The 13,173-nt window shown below is 38.4% G+C and overlaps 6 protein-coding genes across 6 annotated transcripts; 2 read left to right on the plus strand and 4 right to left on the minus strand.

Moving 5' to 3' along the window:
* Nucleotides 1-320: 320 nt before the first annotated feature.
* CCOS01_09356 (uncharacterized protein) lies at nucleotides 321-1,392 on the plus strand (the record flags this gene model as incomplete). The annotated part of the gene is made up of 2 exons (XM_060457515.1): nucleotides 321-939; nucleotides 1,112-1,392. 2 exons carry the CDS (start codon nucleotides 321-323, stop codon nucleotides 1,390-1,392), a joined length of 900 nt encoding a protein of 299 aa, XP_060312215.1.
* A 268-nt stretch (nucleotides 1,393-1,660) lies between these two features.
* Nucleotides 1,661-2,854, minus strand: CCOS01_09357 (protein transporter sec-13; the record flags this gene model as incomplete). Its single annotated transcript, XM_060457516.1, has 4 exons — nucleotides 1,661-2,408; nucleotides 2,474-2,589; nucleotides 2,749-2,793; nucleotides 2,852-2,854. The coding sequence occupies 4 exons, from the start codon at nucleotides 2,852-2,854 to the stop codon at nucleotides 1,661-1,663; spliced, it is 912 nt and encodes a 303-aa protein (XP_060312216.1).
* Nucleotides 2,855-3,608: 754 nt separating this feature from the next.
* Nucleotides 3,609-4,821, plus strand: CCOS01_09358 (uncharacterized protein; the record flags this gene model as incomplete). The annotated part of the gene is made up of 2 exons (XM_060457517.1): nucleotides 3,609-3,722; nucleotides 3,778-4,821. The coding sequence occupies 2 exons, from the start codon at nucleotides 3,609-3,611 to the stop codon at nucleotides 4,819-4,821; spliced, it is 1,158 nt and encodes a 385-aa protein (XP_060312217.1).
* A 767-nt stretch (nucleotides 4,822-5,588) lies between these two features.
* On the minus strand, nucleotides 5,589-7,888 carry CCOS01_09359 (bZIP transcription factor; the record flags this gene model as incomplete). Its single annotated transcript, XM_060457518.1, has 4 exons — nucleotides 5,589-6,298; nucleotides 6,353-6,493; nucleotides 6,662-6,889; nucleotides 7,864-7,888. The coding sequence occupies 4 exons, from the start codon at nucleotides 7,886-7,888 to the stop codon at nucleotides 5,589-5,591; spliced, it is 1,104 nt and encodes a 367-aa protein (XP_060312218.1).
* A 3,234-nt stretch (nucleotides 7,889-11,122) lies between these two features.
* On the minus strand, nucleotides 11,123-11,305 carry CCOS01_09360 (uncharacterized protein; the record flags this gene model as incomplete). The annotated part of the gene is made up of 1 exon (XM_060457519.1): nucleotides 11,123-11,305. A coding segment is annotated over one exon (183 nt), but the record flags the coding sequence as incomplete, so codon positions are not given.
* Nucleotides 11,306-11,820: 515 nt separating this feature from the next.
* Nucleotides 11,821-11,970, minus strand: CCOS01_09361 (uncharacterized protein; the record flags this gene model as incomplete). Its single annotated transcript, XM_060457520.1, has 1 exon — nucleotides 11,821-11,970. A coding segment is annotated over one exon (150 nt), but the record flags the coding sequence as incomplete, so codon positions are not given.
* Between the last annotated feature and the right edge of the window lie 1,203 nt (nucleotides 11,971-13,173).

A 13,173-nucleotide genomic window follows, 5' to 3' on the forward strand; every position in this document is an offset into this window, starting at 1 on the left:
ACCAGGGAGCTCTCCTGGTTGTCGATGCTAACTCTGGAGTAAAACATCTGAAGCTGACTGACGATGGCGGCACTTGCTTATCTGTGGCCGAGAAACGGACGATTATTGATTCTCCAGAGGTATGGCAACTCTAGAGGCCGAGTATGTGTAGCGAGCTTACTTGTTGTAATGTGTCCGGCGACCCAAAGTTGAACCACGGAATAGCCCTCTCCCCGGATGGGAAGACTCTGTATGCCTCGACCGCCGACAAGGTATATTCCTGGGCATACAATGGCAGTGCTGCCACCGTTGGCGATAGGAATAGGACACTCATAGCGAACATGAGCAATACCGATCATACCACCCGGACGTTACTTCTATCCAAAAAAAGTCCAGGCATACTCTTGGTGTCGAGAGGTAGCGCGTCCAACATTGACGAGGCTGCGACCCGCCAGTCGACTGGGCATTCCCAGCTTCGCGCCTTTGATATCGGGAGCCTCGGTGAGAATTCTGGACCGCTCAACTTCCCAACTGAGGGAAGGATGCTCGGCTGGGGATTGCGGAACTCAGTTGGCGTGGCAGAAGAGCCCGTCACAGGCGGTGTATGGACAGTAGAGAATTCAGCGGACCAGTTGAGGAGGAACAATGTTGATATTCACACTGACAATCCTGCCGAAGAACTCAACTTCCACGGGCACCTCAGTGATTCTAACAAGGATCAGGGCGGCAATTATGGATATCCAGGTTGCTTTGCTGTTTGGTCGACCGAGGGATTTCCCGATAAAGGCAACATGACGACGGGAGATCAGTTCAGTCTCAACCCATCACGCACCCTGAACGATACAACTTGCAATTCCGCCTATGTGCCCCCGAGACTATCTTTCCAGGCGCACACTGCTCCATTGGATATAAAATTCACGCCCGATGGCTCAGAAGCCTTTGTAACATTCCATGGCAGTTGTGAGTGGTGCCAGGGCTCTATTGTCCACATTTAGTCCCATGACTTACACCGGCCTAGGGAACCGAGACGAGGCAGTCGGCTACAAGCTATCTAGCATACGTTTCTCGAACGGAGAGCCTACAGAGTCAGCTGATAGCCGGACACCAATTACTGATATTTTAAGTAACGCAGACACCAGCAGCTGCCCTGACCACTGCTTTCGCCCGGTAGGACTTGCTTGGGACAGTCAGCAGAGACTCTTCATGACATCAGATTCGACGGGTGAAATTTATGTCCTTCAGCGGACCGATGTCTCAGTCTCGACCAGTTCTCCGGCCATCCCTGTTCCAACATCATCACCCGACGCTGCAGCAACTTTAGTCCCCTCCCGGCTCACCTCTTTTGGCAGCCTTGCGGTCTCAGTATTTGTTTTCATGGGAAGTGCGGGCGTGGTCAGGCTGATCCTTCTCTGAGATTCAGCTTCATATACTCTCAGTCTGGGAATGGCCGGGTTCAAAGAGTCAACAAATATTCAGTTGGTACCAAGAGTATGCTGCTTCATGTAATCAATGATCTACGGTGTGCAATCGACAGTGGCTTGTTAGTCTGGGTTTGTATCATCCGTAACGATTGATCCAACTCCAAGAAGACATGAAATTCACGAGTTCAAATACGTGATGACCCATTTATGCCCTATTTTGCCGCGAACGCCTCGCCTATGACGTTACATGGATGTCTGTATTATTCCTCGATGCTCTTGACACACTCCCACTCGCCTCTGAGGTTCTCCTTCCACAACGAGACCTTGTTGTCACCTCCGCTGACCGCGAGCACATTGCCGCTCAGAGACCAGCTGACTCTCCACACAGCTGCATCGAAGTTGAGGACCTTGCAGTTCCATTGTCCACGGCTCGACGAATCCGACGTCCAAATGCGAACCGTCTTGTCTTGGGAGGCTGACGCAATGTATGACTTCTGCAAGACCGTCGGCGACCATGCTACGTCACGAACCCAGTCTGTATGACCGGCAAGAGGCTCCTGCTCCTGCTTGTACGACTGCGATGCTGAATCGAAAACCCAAACTTTGAGCAAGTTATCACAGCCGCCCGTGACAAATCGCCTCACCCCAGCTGAACCAGGACCAGGAGAACTGCTGACAATGCTTCCAGGTGCCGTGGCTGGGGCCCATGAGACGGAGTTGACGCCCAACCCGTGAGCTGGGAATGTCACATGGTCGAAGCTGTTGTCGCGGAACTCGAGTATGCTTACGTTGCCGTCCGAAGAAGCGCACGCCAGGAGGCACCCAGACTCGTGTGGTGACCAAGAGACGATATTGACGGAAGCTTTGTGCAGAGCGAAATCGAAAATCTTCTGCCACTGATTATTCTGTTCCCTCCAGATGAAGACCTTGCCGTCGTAACCTGCGGAGGCCAGAATATTTCCATACTTGGGGTGCGCCCATGAAACGCACCAAACTGCACCATCATGTCTGCAACAGAGTCAGCAGGAGTAGTAGGCTCGTGTTTCTGAAGGTCTCGAATGTGCAATGCTTACCCTTTCAGGGTCTCGACAAGTCGTTGGGAGTCCCCGTCGATTTCGAATATTTTGATGGTGCGGTCGCTTGAGCATGTCGCAAGGCGACGTCCGTAGTAATCGAGGACGGCATCGTGCTGGTAAGGGTGGTGAAGTATTAGCCTAACCGAACATGTAGGACAAGGAGGCGGCCGCCAATCGCACATCATGACACAGGCGTCGATGGTATATATTTCCCCGTCTCGAAAACCACTGGGCGATTGGGAACGTGGGGCAACACTCGAAGAGACACTTACAATCATATCATCGTGGCCAGAATTCGATATGACCTGGGCAGACGCCTGCGTGAAGAGCCATGTTAGCGGAGCGGATTGCCAAGTATATATTGAGAAGCCATACCATTGCGTGAAGTAGAAGCTGGTGTAGTTAATCAAGGACTGCGCTCATTCAGGGCATCTAATATGGGCTGATGCGGGAAGGTCGAGAGCTGGGTAAGACTTGGGTATATGTTGAATGGCAGACTGGACGGCGTCACTGTAAGTGCCACCTAAGGGAATCGAAGCTCCCAGCTGGCCTTAGCCCAAGCTTGAGATCCAATTTGGCCAACGGGATGGGGCCGTGTTGCAGGACCACCAGTAGGGTGTTCCGTATGAGGAAGGCGGTGGGATAGACTTCCCGTGACCTGAGTCTCGTGACTTCCTTTAGATTGACGGCTAGGAGCTTCCAGTTTCTTGCACGTGAGACGTCTCCCCTCCCCCTCCCCCAGCTCCGGTCCCGTTAACGGGGTGGGTGCCGCGCTGACGCAGAGGTAGTGTGCGTACAAGCCGATGCCGAGGTAAACCGAAGTGAGAGTCGATGAAAGCCTCATTACTGCCTACCGACCCATGAATAACAGACAACGTTGCGGTACTTTTCTCTACAGTGCTACTCCATGTACCCGGCTACCTTGGCGCTCGACGGAATAATTTACCATCTCAGTCGACACCTTTACTCGACGCGCCATAGGCTTCTGCTAGAACTGTGATCAGCCTCAAACACCAAAGGCCACACTCTTCAGACACCACATGCAATTTGAGTGCGCACTCGAATACTGTACATCCTAAGCACTGGAACCATTGATCATTTCCCGTACGAAGCCATCGCAGGCGCCCTCATAATGGCTGACAGTTCCTGTAGCGGCTCTACGCCGTTCAAAGGCCTCGTTGACCATGGGGCCCAAGATCGAAGTCTGCACCGAGATCGGTTTTCCAGTACTCCTAGTCTCCAGCAAGTAAGGCCTACAGTACCGCCCCCGTGCTCTCACGCAGTTCTCCTAACAATGACAGGGCTTTCGATCCACAAGTCAAACCGTCTCGGCGCCGGCTCAAGCAGGCTTTGGCGAATTCCTCGACTCCAACGGGGCTGGGCAAGTCAGCATAAACACTCCCCAAACTCTCAACTCGCCCGCATCAAGCTTCCCTCGAGGGTTGCAATCATTCCAATCATCAGCGGCCCCTGCCAGTCGAATTATCCCACCCAACCTCTACCAATCTACGTCACAAATTCCGACAGCTTCTCGGCAAAATGTGTCTATGGCGTCGCCACCGAGGACATCGAGTTGGGCACAAGATTTTGCATCATTCTCTAGGGCACCGCCAGGTGCTGGAAACTACACAACAGGGTTTTCTTCTTCGCAATATCCAGCGCCTGTAGCCGGATTTACGCAGAATATGATGGGGTCGCATTTAAGACCTTGGTTATTCGGGCCTCAAGGCGGTTCTGTAACCGCCACAAATCACGGAGTTACAAACACCGAAGCTGACTTTGATGTTGAGATGAATCGGTGGATGGCGGCCAACGGAGACGGACAGATGGAGGACCTCGACACTGTTATGGAACAACTCGCGCGAGAACTGGAACAAGAGCAGCAACCAGAGGCCGCTACACAAGCATCCAGAGATACCACCGGCAGCTCTGTGGATACTTTCACGACCTCTCTATATGTTTCTGTCCAAGATGAAGCACAAGGAATACAAACATTCGATGCTACAGCTTCAACAAACCAACAAATACCCGGCGCATCCTCGGTCCTTGGGATTGATGCCATCGGAGTATCAAAAAGAGCGAGTTTTCCAGACCACATGCCTGACTTGGAACGTCTAGGGCTCGACGAAGCGGAGCAAGCATCTGCAGAACATGTCCAGTCAACATCTGACATTTCGGAGGCAGCGAGACAGATACTTGACTCGGTTCAACATGAACAAGGAGACAAATGGAAGAATTCTCGGTTCTTATCACTGATGAAAGACTTTCGGGATGGAAACAAAGACATCGTCAACAACGAAATTCTCGAAACCAAAGTTGGCAGCGAGCGAATCGGCCGGAATTGACCTCGAGAACTCCAATGCTCCTAAACACCACCCAACCACGTTGATATCATGGCTAATGTCAACCGCAAAGCCCGGTACAAAAGCCGTTATGTAAGGGGTCATCGCGCAAAGACGGCATTCGGCGTTGTTGTATGTAAAATGAATATTACAGAACGCTGTAGCAAATATCGTTGACACAGCTATAGACCACTTGATGCTCTAGCGATCCGGTACCGTTACGTATGATACGACGAATCGTCATCGAGAGACTTCCAATAACAGGCAGGGCTTATGATTACTGGCGTAAAGAGGACGCTGGAGATCGCATCGAGACGACAGCGAAATTGATGCTGCCCTGGCGGCGACGCGAAATGTCGGTCGGTCGGTAGCTCTAAGGCTTGTTGGTGGGATTTGAAGTACAAACGTACATGGCACGAGGAATTTAGCAACCTGTGATTCTGCCGAACTACAACATCGGGGTTGGGATTACAAGAGGAATAAGTAGGGATAGATATGCAGACGCTTGCGAGCCTAGATCGAGTTACCGTACCTTGTATTTAGTATCCTCCGCTTACGAGGGAATATAATCATCTTGTTTGTTTACTCGATAGTCCAGATGTTGGATTTTTAATGTGTGAATTGTATAAACTACAGCCGAGAATGACAAGCGGCACAAACAAAAACAATAAGCGACGAGGAAAATGGATATTGCTGAAGGAAATGCACAAAGTGTACCGTGATCCCTCCAATTCATCCAGTTGTGCCTTAGTGGTCTGTGAGGAAACAGTTCAGGATCGACCAAGGGCAATGCTCTTCCAGTGGTCACGCTCCTCTTCAAGCTTACGAATCTTCTCTTCCAAATCTTCAAACCGCTGGGCCTTACGCTCGCGAGACTTGCGTGCAGCGAGTGTGTTGCGGGCACGCTTCATAGCAGTGGTATCACTAGGATCCTCGACAATGATAGGAGGCAGCGGTTTGTCTCGTCGACGAGAGCTCACGCCCGAGACTGAAGAGTGACGGGCAGAACTAGTTGGGGAAGAGTTGACAGACTTCCGGCGGCCCGAGGTTGAAGTGAACTCGACCACCTCCAGATCGTCGCCTTTGAGAGCGGGAGACTGATCAGTCTGCAGTTTCTGGATCTCCTCGATACCGGTGACGTCCTTTGTGACAGCGGTAGATTCCTGGGGAAAGAGGGGAAACCAAGGATCACCAGCAGTGGTGTCGAAATCTGCCGACCCGAAGTCGCCCGAGTCAAAACTGGGGGAAACATCGTAACCGTCGTTAAAGTCAGGAGACTCATTGTAGATCGAAGGCGATGTCAAGGCGGTCAAAGCTGTTGAGTTGGGAGCAGACATGAAGGGCTCCTGAATGAGAAGGTCATGAGGAGACACGGTGCCCAGGGTGCTAGGACCGACATCGAAGACCGAGGGCATGGCTGGCGACGAGTAGGTGGTAGACGCACCACCCTCGAAGCCGGTGAAGTCGTCAAGGTCAAGGTCTGTAGAGACATGTGAGCACAGTCCTGGGCGAGACCAGAGTGTGAGCGGTTTACCTTGAATATCCATCTTGTTGGTTACGCCCTGAGTACTTTGAGCGAACAATGGTACAGGAGGACGCTGACGGCGGTTCAGAGCAGCTGAAGACGACGGAGCGGATGAAGCGTAGAATTGAGCTGACTGAGCGGGGGAGCACACTGAAGGTGACCGGGAATTAGATCCGGAAGCTTGGATCTGAGCAAGACGATGCTTCTGTTGAAAATGGACGCGACCTTGTTGGTTCTGTCGGAGATGATATGACGAGTGGCGACGTTGGTTCAAACCGATGGCGGTATGGGTTGCCAAGTGTCTAGGTTGACTGGTACGAGGCTGATCGAACAAGACGAAGTCCTGCTGGGGAGACTGTTCCGGTGGGCTGAACTGAGGCTGTTGCGCGGGTTGTGCCGGCAGGCTGGGTGAACTGGAGGGAAGCCATGATGATTGGGAATCCGTTGTGAAGACTGAAAAGTCTCGAGGTAGAATGTTGGCGGAGGCGGAACTTAAGCTAGAGCTGGAAGCCGTAGTGTAGTTCAGGTCGACCTGGGAAGGTTGAGCTGAAGTGAAGAGCGGAGAAAAGTCGTGAATTGTTGTAGACTGAATTTTGTTGAGCTTTGAAGCGGGATCGAACTGAAGACGATGATTTAACGCATTTTGGCGGGGCTCTATGGCTGAATGATTCTTGATTGTAGTTTGGAAGATTGTGGTGGTGAAGAGGAAAGAGGAAAAAGGTATATGAAAAATTAGGCACGGAGGGATTAGCGAGCTTTTGTAGCCTGAAAGGCAGCAACAGGCCAAACCCCCCCAAAAAGGGCGGGTGGTTGTGGGACGGCACTTCCGGATACGCAAACAGGGCGAAGGGCGCAGTTGTCGAAGCCCTGTTGTCTAGAAGGTACAGCGGGGCTTTGTATCCCGCCATGTCATTAAGCGCACGGATCGGTCTTCAGATCGCAAGTGCGCTACCTAGACAGAAGTACCACCTCCAGATGGAGCGCAAGGCAGGCAACTGCGCCCACAGGAAGGAAGTGGTACCCCTGCACGGAATGAGAGTGTGAGTCACACTTTCTGATGCTAAGCCTGATTCGGCTTGACCGAGCGCACGGGACGTTTGCTCTGATTGGTTTGTGACGATGGCAGGCAGAATACAGTGCGGACTAAAGGCATTGCTCCAACAGCAGCCAATGATCAACTCCGATAAGTAGTACGATGAGGGGCATCTTCTTCGCTTAAGCACCTAGAGCTTCCGCGCTGCGCTGACATGCGGAATTTGCTCTAATAACGTACCGCTCAACTCCTACTGTTTACCTGTCGATGCTCTTGCCATACCGACACAGTAATCCCACGGACCGCAATCCAATAATGCTGGAGAGTTCCACAAGTCTCAAGCCGGTACATATTTGTGGAAGGAGTCAAAAGTCTCACAGGTGCTTTGCTTTAAATATTCTATGTTCACAAAGCAATGGCGTGGAGGAAAGATGGGGTTTGTAACATGCATTTCCTTCCGTGTCAGTGAGGATGGCTTGCGACCGACCATTGGCGACCTGAAACACGACCATTTCAACCTACAACGATTCCTCCGAATCTGGCTGCAGTCTGACGGTTCAGTCAAAAAAGTACTCCAGCAGGAGTTACTTCAGTTTCCTGCATCTCCCTCGCACAGTGCCGGTGAGACTATTAGAGTACCTGGATAGGAGCCTGGCTGCAAAGAGCCCACCGACATGGCCGTCAGTACGAAAGATGCCGTAAAAACACTTATTTATTTTTATATTCTGCCTTTGCTAGTTACTCAGGCGGTTCTCGACATTGATTGTATAGTATTAATACATTCCCCCGACGGAGCAATCCGCCGGGGCCGTACTATATAGTACGTATTAAGGAAAACTAAGTATATTACGCTCTATACCTAATTACTAATTAAAACTCCTAACCTTCCGCCGCTTTTAGGTATTTATTAAGTAAGCTTTACTTATTTTAATATATATAAAACTTCTTAATCCCCCTAATAGAGTAATCTACTAGGGCCGTATTATATATACTTTATATATTTTTATAAGAGATTAGGTTATAAATACTTAATTAATAAGGGTATAATATAAGTATAAGTATATTATAAAACTAAAGCTTATAAAGTCCTTTATATAAGCTCTATTTTATAAAAAAATCTTTTATAATATAATTTATATATTAATTACTAACATATTAATAACTTATTATTAAATATTTATTTTAATATTCTACTTTTACTAATTACTCGGGTAATTCTTAATATCTATTATAGCTAGCTAGTTATAATAAGTATATTAATAAAAATTAAGGCTACGAATACTAAGTAAATAATATTATAGTTATAAATAGGTTTATTAAAATTATATTTATAAGTTATAAAATAAATAAAGCTTTAGTAATTAATTATAGTTTTATTAAAAGGGGTTTTTAGTAAAAATAGCTAAAAGTAATTATAAAATTTAATATTAAGTTAATTATTAAAAAAGCTATAAAAAGTCTATTTTTAAGCCTAGCTTAAGTCTATATTATATATAAGTCTCGTTCTTAAATATATTTTTTATAATATTCTTATTTATTATTATTTAACTATTTACTAAATAGTTATCTATTTTACTTATTTATAATCGTCCGTTTTACTTATTTATAAATATCCGTTCTTTATTTTATTATATAATTATAGTTACGTAACTTATTTATAGTTTTTTTATTTTAAGAGGAGTTACTTTAAGTTTATATTTTTATATATATAGTATAATAGTTATTATAAGTTCCGTAGGGTAGGACCCTAGCCTTATTATATATATTAAGTTATAATATTAGCTCCTCTTTTTAAAAATTTAGTCCTCTAGGCTTATAAATAAGTCGTTTATTCTTAAGTTAGGGAATCGTTAAGTATTTTTTTTTTAAAATATACTAATATAATATTAAGTTAAATTAAAAAATCGAAATTTTTAATAACTACGTCTCGTCGTAAATTACTACGTATTATTCGTTTTTTTAATAAAAGTATAAAAATAATACTTTATTTAAATTATTATTTATAAGGTATCCGTTATTTAGTTCTTTTTAATTCCGAGGTCTATAAAATATACTATTATTTAAGTATTTTATATAGTGGTTTTTTTTCCGGCTTTATAAGCGCAAAAGATCGACTTTAACGGGATTATATTTTTAAGGGAAATTATATAATATAGTATACTTTTTAACTATATAATACGTATAATATACCCTAAGTACGCGCTTAATATAATATAGTAATTTTAATATAAAGATTACTATATAATTTAAGATAAGTAAGCTACTTTTTTTAATAGTAGCGCTAGTTAAAAAAGTTAATAATAAAGGTCGGCTATAATAATTAGTTATAATAATTAGTTATAATAGTTAGAAATAGCCTTTTTTAACTATAGAGGTTTTAAACTTTAATAATAATATAGAGGTTTTTAAAAAAAAGGGCTAAATAAGCTAATATTTATTACTTAGAGCTTATAAAAATTCTTTTTATTTTTATTACTTTTAATATTATTTAAAACTACTTTCTATTTAAACTAAATAAATTTATTAAATAAATTTATTAAATAAACTTATTAATATATAAACTACTATTTTAATAAGAACCTATTTTATTTTTAGTATATAATTAGTAATTAATAAGTTAGAACTTTTTAAAAATACTTATTAATAAGTCTACCCCTCTTAAGCTAAGTACCCTTTTTAACTAACTTAACGCTATAGTTATTATAATTAATATAAATATACTTAAAAATTAATAAAGTACTTTTTAATAATATAAAATTTAGCTAAGTAATAATATAAATACTATAAATAATTAAATTAATATAAATATTAAGATTTAGTATATTAATATTAATTTAGAAATTATATTTTATAAAGTTAAGAATCTTTTTAATACGGGCTATATTATAAATATAAAGGAATATATAAGGGGCTTTTTAATTTTTAATAAAAAGGAGTATATAATATAAGATTTAGTTATTTACGTAAGCTAGTATTAAGAAGTTTTATATATATTAAAATAAGTATAGCTTACTTTTTAAATAAGTAAAAAAAGGTCGGGAGTTAATAAAAAGAAGATAATAGTCGAATTAGTTAACTATTTTAATTAGTAATTAAATATAGAGCGTAATATACTTAGTTTTCCTTAATACGTAATATATAGTATAGCCCTAGCGGATTACTCTATCGGGGGGATTTAAGTATTTTATATAATATGTTTATGAATACTATTTATATTCGTAAATATTATATTTTTATTTATTAAGTTCTAACTAATTAAATATAGTTAGTTAATTAGTAACGGAGTCTAACTATTTTAATTATAAAAAAGAAATAAAAAAGTCGTAGTTTTAAAAAAGACCTACGGAGTTATAAAAAAAAGCTAAGGCTTATTAATAAGCCTAAGCTAAGTTAAATAAGTTATTATTTAAGTTAGAGTATTTTTATTTTTAAAAATAAATAATATTTAAAAAGAGTCGGATTATATTAGAGGAGTTTTTTAAAGATTTTAAAAATACTTCTTTAGTAATTTATAAAATATAAATTAATAATATTTTTTAAAATTATTAATTAAAACACTATAATAATTAAGAGTTTTAGGTTTAATTTTAACTTTAGTACTTTTTAAAAAGTTATTAAAAGTTCTAAAAGTTCGTAATAAGTTCTTATATATTTTTTTTATATCCGTAATTTTTTTATTTAATAAAGTATCCTTTTTTATTATTTTTTATTTTATAATTAATAATTCGTTCGACTTTATATTCTAATTAGTTTAGTTTAATAATAATATAATTTTTTATATATAAACTTCTTAATATAGGCTCGAGTAATAAAACGTAAAAAATAAAGTAGTATCGTATTATATTTAGTAATTTTAATTCGTAATTAATTAATAAGACTTTTTTAATAATTTTAAAAAGTCTAAGTTTTTTATAGTTTAACTTATTACTTAATTATTTTATTTTAATATTATAATAAAAAAAATAGGTACTATCCCCCTTTTTTAAAAATAGTCCTCTAATCCTTAATCTATTTATATTTTTTTTTATATATTATTATATAAACTCGAGGTTTAATAAGGCTTATTTATAAATTTCCTTAAGTTTATTTACGTTTATTATAGCTTTTATAAGTTATAATCCTTATTATACTTCTTTATATATTACTAATTAAAATCCGTAATTAAAGTAAAATAGGGATTTTTTTATACTTTTACTAACTATATTATTATATATAAACTAGGTTATTAATAAGAATACTATTTAATTATCTTAGTTATACTTTATATAATAATAAAAGTATATTTTAAGGATCTAATTAATCCTTTTTATCTATCTATTAGTTTATAAATAAAATAATATTAATAATTTATAATTTATACTAAGTTACGAAATTAGAAATTTTTAAAATTTTAAAATAAATTGCTTATTTTTATTTAAGATAATTTCTTTTAAATTAGAAATTTTTAAAATTTTAAAATAAATAGCTTATTTTTATTTAAGATAATTTCTTTTAATAAACCGTAGTTTAAGAATATAATCTTAATAAATATATATACTAAGTCTTTTATAGTACTTAATTCTTTATAAAAAATAAAATGCGCGAACTTAGTAAGTTAATTAACTATAATTAAAATACTATTATATTATATTTTAATAAATAATTCTCTAAACTTTAATAGTTTAATAATAAAGTCTTATATAATTAATTATTATATTTTTATTAGTAATTATAGTAGTTATAGCTTATTATAAGGCTTATATAAACTATTCTTATTTTTTTTATAAATTATATAATCCTTAATTATTTTTATAATTTTAGTATATATAGCGGATTTATTATAGTATCAGCAAATCCGTTTTTATATTTTAATTACTCCTTAATAACTATATATTAGTATATTATAAATTTTTATAATAAACTTAGGGTTTTTTTTTAATTAAGCTAGTATTTATCCTTTTAGCTATTATAAAAAGCTTTATAATTAATATAAAACTACTATCCTTTTCTTATTTAAAAATAACTTATATTTCTTTAGGGACTACGACTTCGTAATTAAGCTTTTTATTAAGAGCGTTTATTTTACTATTTTTAAAATCTTTTTAATAAATAATTTAAAAATTAAATTTAAATAAGAACTCGCTCTATTTAACTTATTATTTATTGAAATTCTTATTTATTATAAAGTTTATAAAATCTTTATAGTTTATATAAACTATAATTTTATACTTAGTTCTAAATAACTATAGTCTCTATTTTTAAAATACTTTAATAATTATTATTAGTTCTTTATTATAAATTTATTAATTTAATTCCGCTCTATAAAATACTTTAAAATAGAAATAATATAAATAAAGTTTTTTTTATTTATTTTATTATTTTAGAACTATTTTTATAGCGAAATTTAAGGTATTAGTTTTAATTTTAAAAAGTTTTTAGGGATTTAGGATTATAATAATTAGTTTAAGAATAACCATATTCTTAACTTTAATAAATACTTTTTTATATTTAAAATCCTAAATAAATAGGGTATCTGTTTATATTAAGTTATTAAGAAGTTTAATTATATTAATATAATCCTTAAAGAATTATTAATAAAAATTAACGAATCCTAAGAATCTTTATACGTCCTTAACATTTTATAGTATAAGTTAGTCCCTAATTACTTCTATTTTTAATACTTATATATAAATTTATTGTAATATAATAGTATATTTTAAAAAATATATTTTTTATATATAAAACTCGTACTTAGAGGGTTTAGTATATAGTTTAGTATTTTAGAGTTTTTAAAATACTATATAAATATATTTCTTAT

This window comes from Colletotrichum costaricense (genome assembly GCF_030867565.1).
Source record: "Colletotrichum costaricense strain IMI 309622 chromosome Unknown Scaffold_9.1, whole genome shotgun sequence".
NCBI lineage: Eukaryota > Fungi > Ascomycota > Sordariomycetes > Glomerellales > Glomerellaceae > Colletotrichum > Colletotrichum costaricense.